The sequence below is a fragment of the Vulpes lagopus genome, chromosome 13, assembly GCF_018345385.1.
Source record: "Vulpes lagopus strain Blue_001 chromosome 13, ASM1834538v1, whole genome shotgun sequence".
Taxonomy (NCBI): Eukaryota; Metazoa; Chordata; class Mammalia; order Carnivora; family Canidae; genus Vulpes; species Vulpes lagopus.
In genome coordinates this window covers 37,975,925-37,999,370 of record NC_054836.1, presented here as the reverse complement: position 1 = coordinate 37,999,370, position 23,446 = coordinate 37,975,925, and the positions used below count along the sequence as shown (strand labels likewise).

The 23,446-nt window shown below is 35.9% G+C and overlaps 2 protein-coding genes across 7 annotated transcripts in view; one reads left to right on the top strand and one right to left on the bottom strand.

Annotated features, from left to right (window-relative positions):
* Nucleotides 1–3,373, top strand: part of GSDME (gasdermin E) — a 71,463-nt gene extending 68,090 nt beyond the window's left edge. Inside the window, exon 10 of the mRNA XM_041727301.1 lies at nt 1,370–3,373. Within this exon, the coding sequence (XP_041583235.1) occupies nt 1,370–1,600 (231 nt within the window). The 3' untranslated portion in view covers nt 1,601–3,373. The remainder of the gene's footprint in view (nt 1–1,369) is intronic.
* A 7,277-nt stretch (nt 3,374–10,650) lies between these two features.
* The window catches only part of PALS2 (protein associated with LIN7 2, MAGUK family member), a 107,063-nt gene continuing 94,267 nt past the window's right edge, over nt 10,651–23,446 (bottom strand). For all 6 annotated transcript variants that reach the window (XM_041727668.1, XM_041727667.1, XM_041727672.1 and 3 more), the window contains 3 exons: nt 19,065–19,267; nt 17,933–18,061; nt 10,651–10,871 (listed from right to left, as the gene is read on the bottom strand). In XM_041727668.1, coding sequence (XP_041583602.1) covers nt 10,695–10,871; nt 17,933–18,061; nt 19,065–19,267 — 509 coding nt within the window. In that variant the 3' untranslated portion in view covers nt 10,651–10,694. The remainder of the gene's footprint in view (nt 10,872–17,932; nt 18,062–19,064; nt 19,268–23,446) is intronic.

Genomic DNA, 23,446 nt, shown 5'->3' with positions numbered 1-23,446 from the left:
TAAGACAATGAGGCTCCTGCCTCCTAAAGGAATTTGGGTGTCATGTTTCTTACAGGGATTTACTTAGAATGGGGTATAGAAATGTACCTGCATTCCTGTCTTCTCTTGTCTGGTGGCCAGAGTTAACTCTGAGAGCCTTTCAGAAGGGCTTTTGGAAGAACAGCAGATACAGTAATGTGTTTGCCAAACTGGTAAGAAGGTGATTTAGAACTATTAATTTTGCTCCACTACCCTTTGGGTCACTGTAATCTTATACCTAGAAGTGCCTCTGGGTACGTGAGGCTGGCAGCTATTCAGAGAAGGAAGCTGGATGCTGCTCAACACTTGGCCACCAGACTCCAGACACAGAGCCTGCTGTGGCCAGGCTGTGCTAGCTAGTGGGGTTTATGCTCAAAAAGCAGGCCTAATCCACTTTCTGAAGTGAAATTGATAGTTTATGGTCTTGGCCAAAGGCTGATTTAAGCCCATGGTAATAACACCGTGTGAATGGTATTTGGCAAATCTACATAGCGTAGATTTGTAAGGCTGATTTTGATTATATTATCAAATGAATGCTGCCTTTCAGACATTGGGGTAAGCTTTCATAGCAAGGTTATCATCGCTCAGGACGTTTCTGGAAATCTTTTGGATTCCCTTCAGATTCAGTTAAAATTCACACATACTTCATAGGTTTATTTCATTTTTTATTTTACATTTTACTTTTCTACATTAATCTGATCTAGTTCTCAATGCCTGGTAAAAGTCATATTAGCTAATCTTTGTAATTACTGAAGATTGTCACAAAATATAGCAACATCTGAGGGCCTGTGTTCTAGGACAGGCCAGGTCCCTCTAAAATCTCCCAGATTTTAGAAAATTTCAGAAATAGTGGCTGGGAGGTGGAGGGCAGAGTAGGAAAAGCCCTTTTGATGTGGCATTTCAGTGGACAATGAGATGAGAAGAAAAGGTCTACACAGAGCTCTGAAGGAAGAGGGTTCCAGGTAGAAGGAACAACAAAGGCTCTTAAGGCAGGAAGCATAAACTGTGGTGCCTATCCATTTGAGATCAAGTGACTATATAAGAAATTCAAATATCAATTAAAAAAAAATCAAACCATACATACTGTATGGGAAAGTTACATTCTGAACTTTCTAATCTCCTAAAGTTAAGGGATCTAGCAGAAGGTAGAATTCAGAAAGTGGGGATTCAGTCAGAACTCCAGGCAAATTGGAAAAATTAGGCAGAGGGAGAAACAGATCTTGTTATATCTTAAATCTCTAAATGAAAAACCCTTAACAGTTTTTTCCCCATAATCATCCAGAAGTGCATTAGTATTCAACTATGTGGGTTTTCTGTAATATTTTTAAGTGATATGTTTGTGTCATTTCAGCTCCGTGCTCTCTCTGATAATGGAGTATCTGATCTTGAAAACCCAGACTTGGCTCCTCTGAAAGATATGGAAAGGTTTATGATCGTGCAGCGTTTGTTTGCCTTAGCCGACATGAACTTGGAAAGACTGCAGTCATCTGTAAAAGTTGTCACCCAGAAGGACCCTAACATTCTCCCACTAATTCTTTATATAAGCCTGAATGGACTCTGTGCTTTAGGCAGAGCACATTAATAACATGTGAATTACAAATACATGTTATCATCCAAGGCTGGGTATTTCTCAGCATTGTTAAGTAACTACTGAGTTTAGCCACCAGGTACTCAGTAAACACTTTTTCATTAGACACTGGGTCACTAGAACAGGGCTCTAAGTTAGATTCCAGCACCTGAAGAGCTGGAGGTGGGTTGTGAATTTTAAGCTAGTAAATGGTCAGACTTTTTTTCTGCAGCAAAATGGGTCCACTTACCTATTATACAAAAACAAAGGAGTCTGACACTTTGACCCAAAAATTCATTTTAAATTGTGAATGCTATAGGAAGACAATTTCTCTTTATAGAAGAGTCTGTGTTTTAGATGTGCTGATTGACAAATGAACTGTAAATGCTACTATAGTACATATATTCTGCTAAACAAAATTATACTAAAATAGTAGCAGGACACCTCTCCTTAGGGGTCTAGCTACATACTTTTTTTTGTCATGCTTTAATGAACATAGCAATTCTATGTCTAGAATAATGCTGATTTCCCACGTACTCTGGATTTTTAATTTATAAAATAGATACTGTATCAAAGGAAACTGTGAACTGTGTATATTTATTTTGCATTTAATTGTTTTGAAATTCTTCCACAAATAACTTGTACTGTCTCTCTAAATGCCTGATTCCATTGCTACTATCCATTGGGAATCTGAAACCACTTTACCTTAGCAAAAAGTATTTAAGACTTCTTCCTAGAATTTGGTCTAACTTTAAGAGCAAGGAGGATGAGAAATAGGTATTGAAATAGGTATTGAAAGGGAAATAGGTATTTCAGCACTTTATTACCTCAACATCATCTATTCCTTTTCTGCTCTTCAGATTTTAATAAACGTTAACACAGAAGAAATGAAGCAAAATAACCCTTTCATCACCTCAGTTAAAAATGAGACTAAATCTTATGCAAATACTCATAATACATGAGAAGAAAAAAGGAAAGTTGTACACTGTGTGGCAGCAACATAAAATGTACCTTATAACAAACTGGAAAGCAATCTGCAAACATGAAAATAGTTGTGCTACAACTGTGGCACTATATATGCCTTTTTGTCTTTCTGAAATAAGTTTTATAAACAACAAATTGATGACAGATTTCCTAAGAGGAATCTACTTGTGTAAAAAATAGATACATATGTATCACAATGCAGTGGGAGGCTCCTTTGGGGAGAGGATTTAGAAGTTGGGACAAGAGGTTGTGTGACGGGTTACCCTTCTATTCCCATTATAATTTTGTATATATTAGCCTCTAAATTGAAAATAAGTCAAACCAAAAAAACCCAAAAGCAAGAAAAACTAAAGACTGGCTTTAGGCAGAAAGACAAGATGCTATCCCAGCACATGCCAAAAGTTTAGGTTTTATCAAACAGGCAACTAAGGCATTTGTCTTTTTTCACAATTATCAGGCAGCTGCCCAGTTGGACTGTGTTTTAAAAATTTGCAATTTTAAAGGATGTAGCCTTATACTGCTACAGGTGTTCCCAGCCCCCCAGGTACTGCCACTCCTTAGCAGACCCCACTGTCATGTGGTGGGAAAAGTAGTGCTGGGCATGCTTGATTGGGGCTTCCAAAAGGCTCTTCTAAGTAACTGGTATCCTCATCACTATATACGATTATTACCTGTAAATTTACATTTGTAAACAGATACCTAGAAAACAGTAATATTTCCCAGAACAACAAAATAAAAACCACCTTCACTCAGATGTTTCCATGACCATTTCTCTTTCACAAGTGGATGCAGGAAGAAACAATTAACTAGTGTAGTGTGGGCCTATAATGGTCCCTCAGGTGTTTGTGATGTAATAATCCCTGGAACCTGTGAACATGTTACCCTATGCCAAACAGAGACTTCATAGGTGTTTTTTACCTTGAGATAGAGATTATCCTGGATTATCTGGGTGGGCCCTTAGAAGGCAGAAGAGCAGTGAGAAACTCGGCCAAAGAAAATGCAGGAAAGAGGAGGCATAGAGAGGATTCAGTGCTGCTGCTGGCTCTGAGACAGAGGAAGGTCAGTTCAAGAACAAGAGTGCAGTCCACATGATAGCCTGTAAGGAAGTGGAGACCTCAGTTCTACAACAGCATGGAACTGAATGAAATCTGCCAACAACCTGCAGGAGCCTGGAAGCAGATTCTCTCCTGTGGTAAGAGTGAGGGCAGGCCCTGGGAAATGGCTCAATTTTAGTTTCCTGAGATCTGTGTTGGATTTCCCACTTAAAGAGTTTGTGTTTTAATCTGGTAATTTTTGTGGTAATTTTTTTTTACTGCAGTGAGAGAAAACTGACAGTATAGATGAAAGAATGAACAATCTAAAACCTAATTCTTTGGGAGACATGAAAGTACACTGGACTAGTGATTTCTGAAGGATGAGGTAAGGAATCCCAGAAACTAGCCTGAGAAAGAGTTCCAAAGTACCTTTTCTGGAAACCAGCTTCCCAAACTCACCCACAGTACAGTTGCCTTCACCTGTTGGCCAGCCTGATGGTTCCACCTCCCTTTTCCACTGCAGGCCTCAGGACCGAGCTATGCCACAGCAGGCGTTGTCTTTCCCACCGGGGTTTCTCTTGCTTGGCTAGCTGGTCCTAGTATCTCATGCCATCTAAGCATAGAAGCCTTCTCTTGTTCCTATATTTTAATCTTCCCTGTTTCTGACATTTTTTCCTTGAGTACATCACCTTTGAAAGCCACCAAATGGCTTGGGCTGGGATAGAGGAAACAATAATTAGGGGGTTTCCTTGTTAAAGAAGAGAAGCAGGTGAAAAATTTATATATTTATTTTGGTGGAAAAACTAAATGTTATTACAGGTTTTTAAAAAAGATTATTAGCATTTAAAAGCTAATCAGATATCCTCCATATTTTATGATTTCTAAACCTTAATTCTATCTATAAATGAAACACTACATTTTTGCAATTATTAAATATTTATTTTTATATATACAAAAATATTTTACTTGGAATATACAATCTCACATGTTGAACATTTCAATAGTTTTTGTTTAGGACAGCATATGGAAATAAGTGAAAAGAAATTTATAGGGACAGTTTCTGAAAAATCAGTACTTAATTGTAATGTAAGGAAAGTTTTATTTTTACAAGGACAGCAGTGATGTTTCTTTTATACAGGAACTAGTAGTACAATTATTTGGAAAGCAGTAGCAATTAAATTTTATTTTTAAACTTTTTCATCAGAAACATAACTTTAGCAGCTTGTACAGCTTTTAATTTTAGATTGCTGACAAGCATTTTGCCCTCCATTAAAAAAAAAGTTCTACAATTATTTCAAAGACTAGAGGTTAAAAAGAACATGCATTTGTGTTCAAAAATTAAAGATATACCAAACTGAAATGGAAAAAAAAAATCCCCAAAGCAAGGTTTTTACATCAAATACTCACCAGGCTCTAAGAGAACTCAACATGCAGAAAACTACACTTGCTGCTGAACCCTAGTGTTCATTCTTCTCCAGCAAAACCCTAGATCCCACTTCCTTAAAAATCAATGTTACCAAAGAAACAGGAATTGGCAGTTCTTTTTAAAAGTGTACACATGGCCAAAGGAATATTTATCTTGTATTTAAATTACAGTTAGAGATGAGCTATTCCTCAAACCTGGTTCCACCTGAAACTATGAAGGCATTCCTCATTTGGACCATGTTTACCAGAACGAGCTTTAGGTCTTCAAAGCAATGTTTCTAAACTACTGCCTGCCTCTCATATTTAAGATGAAAACCACATATTTTAACTGGTGAAGACTTCTGCTTTGACAGTGATCATTTATAGCTGAGGAGTTTTGAATGCTCTGTTTTTTTCCACTTCCTCTAAGCTTCTGGCCACCTCGACTGATATGAGGAAAGCCAAATTTCAGGTATGGCCTGTTGTATTTATAAGTTTCTACCTCCAGCTTGCTGTTGCTGAAGTGCACAAAGACATCTAGTTCCAACTTTTAAAATAAGACCTTGTGGCTTCTGCTTTGTGGAAGCAATAATACCTATTCAGTGGGACTCAAGACAGGTTTATAAGCATTGAATCATTCACCCTCCCAAGTACGTAGCAGCATTTATATTCACTCTAGAGGTGTTCATTCAGTTTGGCGGGGAATTAGAAAACAGTAAAAACTAGTAAAGAAAAAAAGAAAAAGGGAAGAACTGTCACTTCTGGCTGATTCTGGTGTGTGGAGGCAAGTCAGATTTATCACAGCGCTGCGTTATCGGCCAACGGCGGTGAAGCAATTAGAAAGAGAATGCAACTAAGAGGTCTTCATGTTGGATTCAAGATCCACTAACTGGAGCTAACATTTCTCCCTATAAAGAAACAGACACTTTTAAAACTTAATACCATCGGTTAAACACTAGGGCTGTGGTGATAAATTTCAGGCATAAGAACTAAGGTAGGGAGAGTTAAGGGGCAAAGATCAGAATGCCTTGGATGTCAGAGTACTGGATTGCTCACATTTCATTTGATGTAAGAATTTGTTAAAGGTTTGGCTTTAAGAGTGGATTCTCAATGAACATGGACCTCCTAAGGTCACAAGAGAGAACAACAGACCCTCCTCAGAGCTGTTCTGAAACTGGAGGTAGAATTATTGAAAGGTGTGTACCATTTATTATGCTACCTCTGAAAGAGAAACGTTTTAAAAGAACTAAAAGATAAGCAACCTCAATATAAGTGAATATGTATAATAAACACATAAAAGTAGCCTAAGAAGGATTTTTCAGTCTAGCATTTATCACATCAGAGTCACAAATTACTTCTTGTAATTTAAGGTGAAGACAAATATATAAGCTAGCCTTACTCAACTGGTGGAATATTAAAAGGAAAATATAAATTCTATCAAAGGTCGCATGGTCAGAATCAGAATCTCAATTAGTAGAAGTAGTACACCATCTCTATTTTTAACAAAACAGATTATTTTTAAAGAAAGTAGTGCAATGTACTGCAAAAGTGGTACAAACCATGCTTTAAAGTTCTTACCTTAGAAATGAGATATCATTGTTTCACTTTTTAGTGTATTAAAGATTCATTTTTGATTCTGTGCACTAAACCATTCCAGGAATACAAAAAGTAACATAATGAATTATGGGAAATACTAAAAAATGAATAAAACTTGAAGCTAACAAAAATGTAATTCAAAAACAATCTTACCTTTTAAGAATTATAGAATTATCTTCTTCAAATACAGAGTATACTCAAAAAATGATGAATTTATTAGTTGACTATATTCTTAAAAGCTTGTGAATATTCACTTGTACTATATACAATAATCCTATTATTTAAGATACTAAATTTTGCTCAAGAACTTAAAATACATTACAGATGTTATTACATGAATTCTCACAGCAAATCCATTGGAACAAGAGGAGGGCAGTTACCATAATCTCTAAGCCTGAACCATATCACAAATTCATTTGAAAGTTTAAAATAAGTTATTTCCCAAGATGCTGCCATCTAGAACTCTGTCCTTTTTTGCTTAGGGAAATTAAGTTATAATAATTTTCTGAGCTTAATTTCATCATATTTTTCAGAAAGGAGATTAGTATCTGCCTCAAAGTAAAACTAGAGCCTTATAAAACAATGTGAAAACTTTCAGAATGTCTAAGAATTTGGAGTAAACATTTAAGAACACTAGCTATAGTTACATGGGTGAACATATTTAGTTTTATTATTCATGTATTTTGGGAGAATGTTACATATTATACATATGGCTATATATATATATTATATATATGGTGACTCAGACATTTAAAAAATGACCTATATATGTACATAAAAGTTCAGGATTTCTTTTTCCATATTTAGTAAAAAGATTTATTACTACAAAATTATTGGCTCCCTAGCCTGTGATTTCTGGAAAATGGAGTGTTGTTTCAGAAGTCATAAAAGTACGATGTTAAGTAATCAATCACTATTTTGACCAATTTTCAAAACTTTTATGTTCAAATATTTACCAGTTCAGATTAATTGTACCTAACTCCATGGCTATCCATCTTAAAAATCAACTCCAACCACCGGATAGGACACTTGTTGTTTTACATAACAGTAAGTACATAGTTAATGAATTTTTAAAGCAAAGATCATCTTTTATTGCCATTGGGATAGTACGGTCAAAGCAGTTAGTATGTGGCCATAATCTATAATGCTATGCTATTGTATTTTATTGCTAATTTGCATTATATCCTAAATTTGTGTTAATAACCAATTTATTCTTTTAAAGAAAACTTGTCCTGATAAGCTACTAAAAGTAAATTTACTAGATTCTAGAATCTAGGGTTCAGGCTACTATTGCTGTAATCATACTGGGTTTAGGATAGAATTTCTATTTTAGAAAGCTATATTCAGCAACTGTATAGTTAAGAATTGGCAAAAGTAAAAGTCCTGATGTATTAGATATTTGATAATATACAAATACCAGAAATTAAGACCGCATAATCAACACATGGCTGGAATAAAAGTGAAACTCTACTTGTAATGTATCACATATATTCCACTAGTTATAGTGTAACAGGACTTATCCAGGAACATCACCTCTACTGGTATTTGTACATTTGAAAATCAAAAATATATATGTATATACTATAGACATGCCCTGAATGCTGATGTGGACACTCTCTGTCCACAAAGAATCCTCAGGTGCATTAATGTATTGGCACATGTTTTCCGAAGTCATATGCACGTGCATGTGTATCTTAACTATTACCAATTGTTCAGCATCATTTTAAACTGTTTTCTCTTCAGGAAAGCTAATTATTTTAGATATTTCCCATATGAGAAGTTCACACTTCACTGATTACAATACTCTCATTGCCTTGGGAGAACCCTGGGGCCTCTGGAATACCCTGACCCAACAGAGCTCTACCAGGTCCAGCAGACTCAGATGGGACTTCACTTTCAAGTTCAATGACTCTACTGAGATACAGTGAACTTTTCTGAATTTATTCTCTTCAGTTCTGGCATCTAGACTGAAATAAACTAAACAGCATTATTTCTTTTTATATCATGGAGGATCTAGTATATATTAAGTAGTTAGTCATGAAAACCATTTATAATAGAAATCCTTTAAGTGTAGACTATTTTCTACATAATATGCATCTTATACCATATGAGAAGGCTAAAAATATTAATGATGTAAAAATCATCTCCATTATGTCACGACAGTTGAGATATTTTGTGGTTATTAAACTTCTTGTGCTGCTACAATGATCCCAAAGCTGTTCAAAGAGGCTCCGTGCAGCAGCATGAAGGCACACCGCAGAAGACCGCACATTTCCTGAGAACATGGAAATGAAATTTCTCTTAAAATTTACAGTGTTGAAACACTAAGTCATGACGCTGTGCTTTGATTCAGGTTGCTTTGAGAAGCCGAGAATTTGATGTAAATATACGTGGTTTAAAAGTTACCAAAGTTATTAAAAGGGTATAATCCATTTTACCACTAATTACCTATTCTAGGACAAGGAACATGAATTCGTGCTCTGGATATGAAACTCTAGAATAAAAAAATACCTACACATTTCCAATCTTAACAATACAGCAACTTGGATGTTTTGTTTCAAGATTTAAAGCAATGTGTGCATATTAGTGCTTATTGCCATGTATTTTCTCTTCCCTCTAAGCTCTTCCTAGCTGGTGTTCCAGGTGATAGCTCGGTTGAGGAGACAACAAATTCAACAACCAGGTGCCTGGTCTAACACAGACAATGATGATCACAAGCACCTAACCCTGTAGGTGTGAATACTGTTCCTGTGAAAAACTGGCAATAGAAAACATGGCTAACTTAGTTTAATGATGAGCTACATCTGTACATATGTTTGAGGAAGAATTTATACCATCCAAGAATCCTAAAGGAAGATATTAAACTGAGATGAATTTTTAAAATCTGAATATGTTAATGCATCTAAAGAGCTGTTTTCTATTAAACCAAAAGGTGTATTTCCTAACAGAAACGTAAAAAAAATATATAAAGCCTTACATAATATATATTATATAATACATACAATGTACATATTATATAATGTATATATTTTATATAGAAAAAACAGCTGACAATCATTTCCAAATCTCATAAGTTGTTCAATGGATTTGGTTCTCAACACAACAGATTTAACAAATCTACTAACAATCACATCACACTTCAAAAGCACACCAATTGTTCACAAAATCCCCCACTTGGCAAACTTAGAGGCATTTTAAAGCATCACAGAAATTTGCAGAGGCATGATACATTTGCTGACCATATCCCAGTAAAAACCTGTCAAAAGCAGTAGGATCATTTTTGTCAAATTTCTACACGTGAAAATCAACTTTTTATGTGTCATTTTGCTATGTTACATGATAAGGCACTCTCTTAGCCTGCATGGTCTAACTTGCTGTGTACACATTCACTTGGCCTCAGCCTGTCATAGCAACAAATGAGAGTGCAAAGTATTGCTGTTCACTTTTCCCCTCAAGATGGAAATGAAGGGGAAAAAAAAAACAATATATCTGCCTAAGTTAGAATGGATAGCCATGTATCTCTGAAACAATGAAACCATGTAGTGTTGAGCAGACTTCTGCTGTCAGACTTGGAAGGTACTGACATTCTGTACCTTGGAAGGGTCTGCTTCTGTAAGAATTTATATTAGGAAAGAAGGCCAATAACTACTGTTTTTTCCTAATAAGAGTAATTGACCCTTCACTAAATACTGAACTAAAGGACAGCTTTACAAAACTATTTCAAGTATTCATTATCACAGTGAAAATGGGAGACCAATGTGAGAATGAAGGATTTGAAAATTCCTTTGATGAAAAAGGCAAGGGTACTAAATCAAAACATATACAAAATGCTTCAACGCATTTCTTTATGTGGTATGAATAGAAAGATTATCCATAAAAAGTTAGAAAAATTAAGATAAATTATATATTAGTACACCTTCCCAACCACATTTTATATAAAAATTCAGAATAGTGTACTGGTATTTCAGTCTACACAATAAAAATGCCTGAACTTGGCAGATATCTTCTGTGCATGTATTTTCTCAGTAGAAGGCTTATTTTTTGCAGTCACTTTTAAAAAGTTTTATTTCCATTATGAACCTATTGAATCATCAGTAAACCCAGCTGATTGGGACCCACTGTGGCTCCATTCTCAGCTTCTCTATGGCAGTTTGTAGTTTCTCAAAGGCTTTGTCTAGATTGTCGTTTATGATGATCAAATCAAAATAGTGGTTGTACGCTCTTTGAATCCGTGCACTTTCGTCCACTGTTTTCTTCAAGTCAGAGTCCTGTCAAAGAATGTTAAAAGGAAATGTTTCTATCACAACGTGTATTTACTTGCTTAAACACCAATTCAAAGTGAACATAAGTACGTTGGACTTTTGTTTATGGTGATTCTGACATTAATGCTCAAAATCTAATCTATACAGTGTTAAAACAGACATTACCATCTGTTCATATCCTAGTCTTTCCAGCGGTGTTCATGTTTGCTTTATGAGTATTCTGTATCTTCTGTTTCACCGATCTTAGAATAAGACTCCTAATTATTGCTGACAATAATCTTAGGGTGAAATCTAAGGTAATAAAAGAGTTATTGCAGTTTCTAGCCCAACTCTATCATGCTTTTCAAATGATTTTTTAAAAATTTGCATGTATATGTTATATCACTAGAAAAAGAATGCCAGATTTTCCCTTCTGTGGGTTTTTGTCTTGTTTCTTCATGGTCCATGAGGCCAGCTTAGGTTGTCAGTATAATGAAACCAAACTGGTAGGAGAGGAACAGAATATTATGCCATTTTTCTAGATCTTTGATTTGTACATAAAATCTGGGGTTGATCATTCCATGCTTGTTTAACCTGCTCATGAGTTTCATGAGTTTCTCAGCTCTGTAATCAATGATTTCAAATTAGCCAAGTGACCATGCTTCATCATCCAGGTTAGAAACTAGGTAATGACTTTGGGCATGGCCTAGTAAGAACCTGGCACTCCTTTCATCAGTGTTAATGCTCTTGAGAGCATCTGCCAGGACATACATGTTCCAAGTTGTAATAAGTGTGTAATGGTACATAATGTGTACCATTATGGGCGCGGAAAGAGCTCAAAAATTTTTTATCTTATGGGTTCTGTAGATTATGGAAACCATTCTGCAGTGCCTGTTAAGCTCAAAGCCAAATATGCTGCCTATCGCTAGGAAAGAAAATATTAGAAATGTATTTTGAAGACTAACTACATGCTTCCTACCCTCATCAATACATACACACATATTTATTTAGCTAACATTGTTTATATTTTGTATAATATTTCCAGCCATTTTGGAATGATTTGAAGAATGAATAAGTAGTGGGTTCTACATGAGCAAGTATATTGCAACTACTTTGAAATTCCACAGTACTTCTACATTTTCTTCAAATATTTATTGAGTTCCTATTAAGATGTCTATAATGTTTCATCATCTGTAGATACAACAATGAATAAGACAGAGTGGGTTCCTATCCTCCAGAGACGGAGACAGATTAAAGGCAAAAAACACAAAAAGTTCCAAGTTGTAATAAGTACTACTATAAAAGAAACCAATCAGGAACAAAGAATTTTGAAAATTCTCCTTTAGAAAGAGTGATTACAAAGACACCAAGTAAATGACATTTAAGTCAAGAACTATAGTGGGGGAAAGAGCATTCTAGGCAGAGAAAACAGCAATGCAAAATCTGGGAGGGAAATGACCCTGATATTTTTAAGATACTGAAAGATCAGGATGGATGGAGGAATGGAGGGACTGAGGACAGAGGTGAGACCTTGAGATGAGTATGAGACCTAGGTTGTAGAGAACTCACATGCAATAGAAAGGTCACACCGGCTTGTGATGGAGAAAGAGGAGATGAAATGAAACCAGATTGGAAATACATTCTGGTGATAAATTCATCAAGATTGGCTGATGGGTTGGATATGAAAAGTGATGAATGAATGAATGAATGAATCAATCAATCAAGATGTAAAATAAGTTGTAGAAAATGCAGAGCTGGGGAGTGGGAGTAGGGAGAGCACAATTTTTTGGGGGGAAACACAATGTTCTGTTTTGTACGTGTTAAGTTTAAAATGTTTCAGGAGACATCCAAGTGCAGATGTAAGCTAAGTACCAATGGTTTATGCAAGGTGGAGCTCTGAGTTCTGGGTTACCTATATACTAACAAGGAATCATCAGTATAATGATGGTATATAAGAAAATGAGTTTTGTGAAAATACCAAAAGGGAAGTATAGAGAGAAATGAGTTCCGAATTAGGCCTGAGGGATACTATGCTTACATTTCAGTTAATATTTTCACTGACATCTCTAAGTCAGTTGGAAACAATTAAAATATCTTTAGTTGTGCAAACAACCTCGATTCAACTTGAAAACAATTCTTATGTATTTACAGTCATGAGCAATCTGCTTCATTTAAAAAAAAAAAGGGAGATTCTCTAAATATATTGGTAAGTGGAAAATGCAAACTACTCAGTACAATAAGCTACTTTTTAAAGTAAGAAATGAGGGAGGGACACATACATACTTGCTTATATTTAAAAAAAATATGAAAATGATCTATGTAGGTGGGAATGGAGAGGACAGAGAAAAGCTAGATTTTTCTGTTAAGATTTACTTTAGAACTATGGAATGTATAGAAATATACAACAAAACTAAATACAAATAAAAAAAAAAAGCAATACCTAAAAATCAAAAGCAAAATGAAACAAACTTTTTTTTTTATTATTAGAGACAGAGAAAGAGAGAGGCAGAGACATAGGCAGAGGGAGAAGCAGGCTCCATGCAGGGAGCCTGACTTGGGACCCGATCCAGGGTCTCCAGGATCATGCCCTGGGCTGAAGGCAGCGCTAAACCGCTAAGCCACCAGGGCGGTCCATAAACTTGTGTTTCAAGTTGATGATTTAAGCACACAGAAAGGAATTATTTCAGTGACTTTAAAATAATACCCAGTGGGATATATCTTAGGAACAGTTTTTTAAAAGCCTGAAACTTAAATGTTTTTATACTGTTGGTATTGATATTGTTACTTAGAAATTACATACACACACACACACACACACATATTGTTTACTTGTATATACAGTGGGTTCTTGGTTTATATATGTAAAGTAAGAAATTATGTTAATGTCATCTGGAACCAAGATTTTCAACATAAGGAAAAAAATATAGAGTCAAAGAAGTAAAATAATGTAAAGTTCAAATTGGAACTCTCAAATTGAACAAATGATGTGTGTTTTTTAAAAAACGAAAATGTATTTCCTATATCTGGCCACTGAAAAGCCCGGAAATAAGAAGCAAATAAGTTGAGCACATAACTGTAGCACCTATACTGTCTCTAAATACCATTTCCAACGGAAAGGAACCAGGTTTTTTGGATGGCTGGTTCTAGGCCTGGGCCAAGAAAAGTGCAAAAAAACCTGGAACAGCTTGTCTAACTAGGAAGTAAAGATTTATCAAAGATTATTAGGTTATGTTAAAAAGACTCAAAAGACAAGCTGAACATTCATTCCTGCAAGCAAAACATAGGCCGATTTAAACATCAAAAAGAGTAGTAACTAAACTAAGTACAGAGGGAAAGTATTCCAAGGGACTTTAAAACAACTGACTGTATATACTCAGATAAACCTTAAGGACAAAAAACCCCCACAACAAAACAAAACAAAACACAGTTCGTGGTAATCACATCTGGCAATGTTGGATGTACTCATTCTCAGACTGTTGTGTGTGTACACTGGGATAAAGCAAATGAGCAATTATGTGATATTCTAAGTCTAACATTCCCAGTGTTTTTGAGAACTGGGATACTCAGTACTCAGAATGGAGATATCCATAAGATAAAGGAGGTTAAATAAAAGCCTTCATTTTCTAATTTGAATAGGAAGTAGCAGTATGAATTCATGATAGTTTCTTTCAAACATGCAACAGAAAAACATATATCCTAGTTCTGTCTACCTGAAAGACATAGCTAGAAAAAAATGATCAATCTTGTGACAACATGCACTCCTGGTAGTAGGGTCTTAAAACACTATTTACTCTAAAAGAAACCAGAGCTTCTTGAAGAAACAGCTGATAACTGGCCTAGAATAGGATATGTACAAGAGGAGCTTGGAGCATCTGTCATACCAGAGATAAGCAAGTAAGCTGAGACTACTGGGCTCATGAAGTAACTTTGCAAGGGCCAACTTGATACACTCCTATTGGTCAAAGATGGGACAATTTGAGCATCAATAAGAAAAACTGTAATAGAGTAACTACATCAAAAACTCACATTAGGTGCTCATAATGAAACTAAAAAACAAAGAAAACAAACCTTCTTTGACCAGCTGTTACTTCTGGAGGCTCTCAGAACAATCCATTATTCTGAAAATGGACTCATAAAAAGTATCAGCATATACCCTGACTTTCCTATATGAACTCTACTTCAATCAACTAGTTGAGGAAAAGTTATTTCTTTTTTTTTTTTTTTTTTTTTGGAAAAGTTATTTCTTAGAAGAACTCTAGTTTATAAATTCAGAATGAGGGCAGCCCGGATGGCTCAGCGGTTTAGCGCCGCCTTCAGCCCAGGGCGTGATCCTGGAGACCCGGGATCGGGTCCTGTATCTGGCTCCCTGCATGGAGCCTGCTTCTCCCTCTTCCTGTGTGTCTTTCATGAATAAACAAATAAAATCTTTAAAAAAATAAAAAATAAAAAATAAATTCAGAATGACAAACTGAATATTATCATCTTACAATTCCTAAACAAATAAGTGATTCGGGCAAAGATGAATAAAGCTTGCCAAAATCACTAGGTAAAAAGCTACTGGGGAACTTTACAGATCAGGCTCACAACATCTGAATCCACTGATTAACCTTATTAGAAAAAGAGCAAGCCTTTCATATGCCTCAAAATGTAATAAAACAAGAAGTACCAGTTATTAATTATTCTTGGGGAAAAAAGTAAACCTGTATCTGATCAAGCCTCTATCAGTTCACAGGAAATATGGGCAACAAAGGGAAATGACACAGTGGGGACAGAATTGGTAAAATCTAGACTTTGTAGCACTCTATAGGATAACTGATCCAAATTTTGTTTTGTTTTGTTTTTGTTAGAGGAAGGGCTTGATCTCATGACCCAGAGATCATGATATGAGCCCAAATCAAGAGTCAAATGCTTAATCAACTGAGCCACCCAGGTGCCCTAACCCATTTTTTTGAACAACTAAAATTGAAGGCTACAAAAGAGGGGAGGGGGGATCCCTGGGTGGCGCAGCGGTTTGGCGCTTGCCTTTGGCCCAGGGCGCGATCCTGGAGACCGGGGATCAAATCCCACGTCGGGCTCCCGGTGCATGGAGCCTGCTTCTCCCTCTGCCTGTGTCTCTGACTCTCTCTCTCTCTCTCTGACTATCATAAATAAAAAAAAAAAAAAAAAAAAAATTAAAAAAAAAAGAGGGGAGGGTGGGAAGTGAGAATTTACAGATTAGAGCAGAGTAAAGGGATGTCTGCTTCCAGCTAAGATGTAGTAACAGATATTAAACTAACCCTCCCATCAGATAATGAAAACAAAAAACGTATGGAAAAACAGTTTTTAAGACCTTGAGCATGAGGCAACAGAAGACTGATATCTCAGAGAAACAAATGAAATGAGCCCTAAAACTAACCCAACTGTCTTGAAAGACTTTCTAGGCTGCAGTATACAAGGTGGAGCCCAGAAAGAGCCTATCCAATATTCCAAGTTGGGACAGATCTAAGAGCCCAGAGACCAGGGTGGCAAGAGTTCACAGGACAGAATACGTGAACAAAATAGCAGCATGGAGAGAAAACTTCAGAGACTGGCAAACCTTCCCCTCTTCCAGCATACAGCTGTATACCAAGCAGGGCAGTGTAAACCTACCTGAGGCCACCAAACAATCACCACAAAAAAATGAAAAGTATTCAACCTGAGCCAGGGACAGGACCTCTTCAATATGCACAGGCCATTTGGTAGAGTCCTCAAATGGTCTTGCCTCAGGATGGAGAACTGCCCCTAGATTAAGAACTGTTCTGGTCTTACATAACATTTTAAAAGCAACACCTGAAAGGAACAAACCATCTCTCAACAAGTACATCCTCGAACAAAAGCTCACAATGTCTTGCACCTAATAAAAAATTGCTAGGAAAAGCAGCAGGAAAATATGGCCAATGTGAGAAGAAAAGTCATTCAAGTCAAAACTGATCCAGAACTGACACAAATGTCAGAATTAGTACGTGATGACATGAAAATATTATTATAACTGTATTTCAGATATTCAAAAAGTTAAGTAGAGACTTGGAGAAACCTGAAAAAGAACAAACAGGATTAACACTGTGTAATTTCAGAATTAGTGTGAAGAAGTAGAAATAGTGTGGGAAGAAGTAGATGCAGTGGGAAGGAGGAATCCTGAAGGAGCAGAAGGACACCCTTGGAGGTGATGGACATGTATATTATCCTGACTGTGATAGCTTTTATGGGTGTTTCCATATGCCCAGATTTACCAAGTTGTGCACTTGTAGTAGGTACAGTTTATTATATGTCAATTATCCTCAACTAAGCTGGGGGGGAAAAAGAAATTTAGAAGATATCAAGTAAATGCAACGTGTTCATCTTGTTTGGATCCAATTTGAACAAATCAACTGTAAAAAAAATTATAAATCTTGGAGAAATTCAAATATAGATAGTATATTATTGATATTAAGAAGTTGCCCTTATTTTCTTGTATTAATGGTGTTATGGTTATATTTTAAAAGTCTATCTTTTAGAGAGAGATAAAGTATTTGCAGTTGACATATGAAAGATTTGCTTTAAAATAATTCAAGATAGGGCGGAAGTGAAGAGAGGTCTAATTGAAACAGAAATGGCTGCACATTACTGAAGCTAGGTGATGGGAATATGGAAGTTCTCATTTTTTTCCCCTTTGTATGTATTTTAAATTTCCCATAAGATGAAAAGAGAGAGGAGAACAAGAGAAAACAGGTAACAGGAACTAAAAGTCAGAACAACCAGTAGTAAACCTTATGATGAATATGCTTGTTAATGGTCTTGGAGCCCAGTTTCCTCATTGATAAAATGAAAGTTGGATTTATATGCATATTTTAATATTGCTCCATTTCATTTACATAGGAGGAATAAACTTGTGTTTTAAAATAAAGTGAATGATTATTTTTAAGTAAAAGCCATAATATTCCAAATCCTAGCTACATCTAATGAATTTTTATTCTGCAATACATCATATAGTATATTTCATTAATATGAGTAGAATTAAACATGCCCAGAAAGAAAAAAGAAAAAAATCTTAGGAGTAAAATAATATTGTCAGCCTAAATAGAACTGCTCACCGTCAAAAGCTTAGTCGTGATACCAGCATCCACCACTGCCTTGTGCATGGCACGTAATGTCTCTAGTTCTGGAGCAGCAATAAATACAACATAGGGCATGAATTCGGATGTCCTCAGCACTTTCAGGGCCTGTGTAGAAGAATAATTACAAACTAATTTATATGGGATTAAAATTTGAATTATGTTACCCTTTAATTTATACTAAATGCTAACTAATCAAAGTCTATCTGCCCTCTAAGGATTAAGGATGTAATTTAATACTTGCCCCCTTCTATCCTTTTGATTTCATATATTTCTTTCCTAAAATAGTGATCCATTAACTATGTTCTGACCTCAGTCATACTACCTTTTAATTCTCAGAAAAAGGAAAGTATTGAACTTAATGATCCAAAAATCATCAAGAATAATGTAAATGCTTTCTCTGTTACTTGTAGAATTCTGTTAATATTGAAAAAGCAGAAATAATCTGTGTCTACTGACAGTGGTTAAATAAATTATACATTTGTACTACAAAACACTATGGAGCAATTACAAAGAACTAAGCTAAAGAATCTATACAGAATTTTCCTATTTATGTAACAGAGGAAAATAGAAAACCCATAAAAAACTAATAAAATGATATATCTATATATCTGTATTTAAGGCATACTAAAATGACAAAGATATATACCAAACTATTAATAATTATCTCTGAGTACGGAAGTTGGGTTGAATGTAGTGGGGTGAGAAGGGGTCGGAGAGAGAGAGAAGGAATGAGAATGAAGAGAATGGTGTGTGTGTGTGTGTGTGTGTGTGTGTGTGTATTGGTTGGGAAGGTGTGGGACTTTAATTCTTTATTCTTTGTTGTAGCTTTGTTGAAATTTTAAAATTAATATTTCCTAATGTGTATTTACACATTACTTGAGCAAGTAAGTAAATATTAAACTTCTATCAAGTTCTATTGTTATCTAAACCTCTGTGGCCTAATTATTGATCAGAGATTTATCTAACTAGATGTGGATGCGTATTAAGGTTCTCTATTACCAACAGGTGATAGAGAGAAAGAGGCACCTTCAAAATTTGAAAATAAAACCAAACAAAAACTTCACAGGAATTAAAAATTTAAAGCAACTTTGGAATCCATGCAGCTTACTTGTGGGTTGACATCCAAAATGCAAGTTCGTCCAGTTTGGACAACTTCAAGAATAGAATCAATTTTGGTTCCATAGAGATTTCCTTCATATTCCCCATGTTCCAAATATTTTCCAGCTTTAATATCTGCTTCCATCTCAGAACGTGACACAAATTTATATGCCTGACCATCTTTTTCATCTTCCCTTGGTTTCCGTGAAGTAACTAAATGTTGAGAATTTATACAAAGAGAATGCAGGATATTAAAATTGATACCAAAATGCACAAGGTACCTAAGATTTCAGACACAATGCCATTTAGTTCAGAGGTTGGCAAATTATGACCTAAGGCCAAATCTGGTCTGCTTCTTATTTTTGTAAATAAAATATTATTAAACCATAGCTATGGCTCATTTGTTTTATTACCTATGGTTTCATTCATTTTACAATGGTAAAGTGGTGGTGACAGAGACCAGATGGCACACAAAATCTAAAATATTTGTTATGTAGCTCTTGAATTAAAAAGTTTGTTGACTCCTAACCTACAGGAATGTTTTAAGAGGTAGTCCCCAATACACACAATTTATATTTTTAAAAAAGTGCTTTATAAAGTCAGCTTGAATCTGAAAATATATTAACCTAGAAGCAGAGCCTTAAATTTAAATTCTTAACTATGAGGAGTCCTACTAAGCATGAGGTATATTGTAAGTGAAGATCTTTTCCAGTTGCCACCAGCATTCCCCTTCTCCTTAAGGAATATCAATTATATTCTTTCTTTACACTTGAACACTTACTAATTGAGCAACTCAACAAGAGCAAAATTCTATTTTTAGTCAGTATTATCAATCTTCTGAAATGTAGTTTTATCCACAAATTATCCTTTTCCTCACCCTAACACTAAACCTTCTTTTAGCTTACTGCTTACTGATATTCTGAAATGTTAATTGTTCTTTACCCTGGTGGTGGATCTAGTCACACTTGATGTCATTATGTTCTACTAACTTCCTCTACTCTAACCTACAGTATTTTTTTTTCCTGAGAGAATAACAGTTAATAGACCAAGTCAAAATTTAGAGGATTGTTTTCGTCTGATAGGTTAGAGTTCTGAATACTTACAGAGATATACAACTCCTTTGCAACTTGGGCTAGCTAGCACAGGAAAGGATATTCTCTTTTAAACTGCTGCAAAGATGCAGTTAGGTACTCTCTACCAATTTGTTAACACTAGTTTGGAAGAAGAAAAGTAATTTGTGTGTGTGTATGTGATTTTCCAGTTTAGCCTTAATTTAATCTAGGCTAGGTCAGATATAAAATCAAGTTCTTATATGTGAAGAATATCTGATGAAATCATTAAGCACATGCAATTAAAAAGTAATCCAGATCAAAAATTGACAATATTTTGACTATGTGTAATAAGCATAGCACATTAAGAAAGCCTTTATAAGAACAGAATGAACTTCAAATTCAAGCTCAATAATAAGGGTCTAATTTATAAATGAGATCATTAGGTATAAGAAGACTCCTTTTCTTCCTCTGTGGTTTCCTGGCTCAGCCTTGAGGGTGATCATCCCAGACATCCCAGTCAAGTAACTTAAAGATCCTCAAGATGCTATGATGCCTTTTCATATTAAAAAAATGTGTGATGTCTAAGGTTTCTGGAATTATTCACCAGAGGTGATATGGTAAAACATCTAAGGCAATTTTAAATTTCCCAAATAAATACATAGTAGGACCTGGCTCAATATCTGTGAATATAATTTTAGAAGAATACTGTTTTTTGGTGAAGCTCTACAATGAAACCATATATAGGAATGTGCTGCTTGAAATAAATATGTATAGGTACACACACTGCCCCATCACAACCTCCATGCTAAGGGAAACTTAATTATTATCAAAATGTTTTTAGTTTACAAGTAAATTAAAAAAAATATCTATCTATTTAGAGAGGTAGAATGAGCACACATATAAGCAGGGAAGAAAGAGACGGAGAGAGAATCTCAAGGAGACTCTGCCCTGAGCACAGAGCCCAACACAGGGCTTGCCCCCACAACCAGGAGATTGTGACCTGAGTGAAATTAAGAGCCAGATGTTTGCGACGCCTGGGTGGCTCAGTGGTTGAGCATCTGCCTTCAGCTCAGGGTGTGATCCCAGGCCTGGGGATCAAGTCCTCCATCAGGCTCCCTGTGAGGAGCCTGCTTCTCCCTCTGCCTATGCCTCTTCCATTCTCTCTGGGTCTCTCATGAATAAAAAAATAGAATCTTAAAAAAAAAAAAAAAGAGCCAGATGCTTAACTGAGCCACCAGATGCCCCTAGTTTATAAAGATTTTATTTATTCATTCATGAGACACACACACAGAGAGAGAGGCAGAGACAGGCAGAGGGAGAAGCAGGCTCCATGCAGGGAGCCTGATGTGGGACTTGATCCCGGGACTCCAGGATCATACCCTGGGCCGAAGGCAGGCTCCAAACCGCTGAGCCACCTGGGGATCCCCGCCCCTAGTTTATAAGTGAATTTCAACTACAATCTCATTACCTAGTGAAAAGTCAATCAGAACAAAACAAAAATCCAAACCCAACAACTATATTGCCACATATTTAAGTTCCTTTCCACTCTTAGGATATTAGGATAATATTTTTTTAAATTAAATTTATTTTTTATTGGTGTTCAATTTGCCAACATATAGAATAACACCCAGTGCTCATCCTGTCAAGTGTCCACCTCAGTGCCCATCACCCAGTCACCCCCACCCCCCGCCCACCTCCCCTTCCCCCACCCCTAGTTCATTTCCCAGAGTTAGGAGTCTTTCATGTTCTGTCTGCCTTTCTGATATTTCCCACTCATTTTTTCTCCTTTCCCCTTTATTCCCTTTCACTATTTTTTATATTCCCCAAATGAATGAGACCATATAATGTTTGTCCTTCTCCGACTGACTTATTTACATAAAAAATATATAACGACAATGTCTTGTGAAGAAAAAGCTCATGATATAATGTTCATTCATTTATTCATTAAATATTTCTTGGGCATATATGACGTGCCAGATCCTAGTTTACATTCTGGGTCTAAGCAGAACAAAAGACAGAGCAGCTCTCTGTTCTCATGGGACATAGTCTTGAATATGGAGATAGGGGAGTAGTCAAATAAAAAACAAGAATTTAAGTGCTAAAACATAACTACTAGGTAGTGGGGGGGCTACTTTAGATGGAATGGCCAGCAAAGGCCAACAAAAAGGTGAGATCTGAGTACAAAACAAAATTTAAGCATCTAAAGATTTGGGAGGTAGGGTTCCATGCTGAGGGGCCATTAAGAACAAAAAGGTGTGAATGATAAGTTTGAAGAATCTGAAGAAAAGAAAGACCAGTGTGTTAAGTAGGAGAAAAAGTATGCAAATTTTTATATAAATAATATAAATTATATAATAGTATAAGGATTCTGTAATTAGAATATAATTCTGTAATTAGAAGCTATTTTAATTGTGTTCACTATATTTATAAAGAGAATGTTGAATAAGACTTTTTTTTTTTCCAGTCTCACAGTATCCCTCTGAAGTCCCAAATAGAAGCTAAAATGCCAAGGATTTAGAGCCTCCTCATTCAGAGTTTACTAAAAAATGGCCAACTTTATCCCAGGATCATCTGTCTACTACCTCTATCTTATTTATACTCAGAAAGGAGTCACTGAGGTTAACAATTGTAGGTTCAGAGTAGAATGCTTTATTTTCTTCTTTACCCCATGGTAAAATGATTCTCCCTGGATAATCCCAGAAGCCCATGATGACATATTGTAGCAGTGGGGTGATTAATACTTCCACTGTTTGGCAAAGCAAGAATGAGTTTCCTGTGGGCTGTGTGTGTGTGTGTGTGTGTGTGTGTGTATTCAAAAGATAGCCTGGCTTGAACTGCTCTGAAGGTATCCTATATAGAAAGACAGAACGAAAGGTAGAGAACCAAAGGAGAATATGAAATACGGGTTTGGAGCTTGGCATTGGTCTCAAGGGGACAGCTGGATCATAATACCTTGGCCAGGGAATGGCAAAGTATGGAGATCTCTAAGAAAGACCTATCTACAAATAGGCCTCAATGAAGAGACAGTATTTGGACATTTGTGACATACAGAATTCCAGTCTCCAAAAGGCAAGATTTTACATGACAGCCCTTTATCCCCACTTCTTCCTGCCCTGCCTTTGAAAAAGAGAAGTAGCAGAGCAGGATGTGAAGGGAGAATAATAAAACAAACTACACTTTTCTCCTTACAATATAGGACCTAAGCCAAGGATCAGGAATGATCTGTGAGAAAGGGAGAGACAGTGAACTGGATGCAACACTGAAGTTTTGAATTGGAGTAGCCTTTTCTTAAGCACTCAAAATACAAGTCTTATTTAGCAAAATAACACAGTTCTCTTAA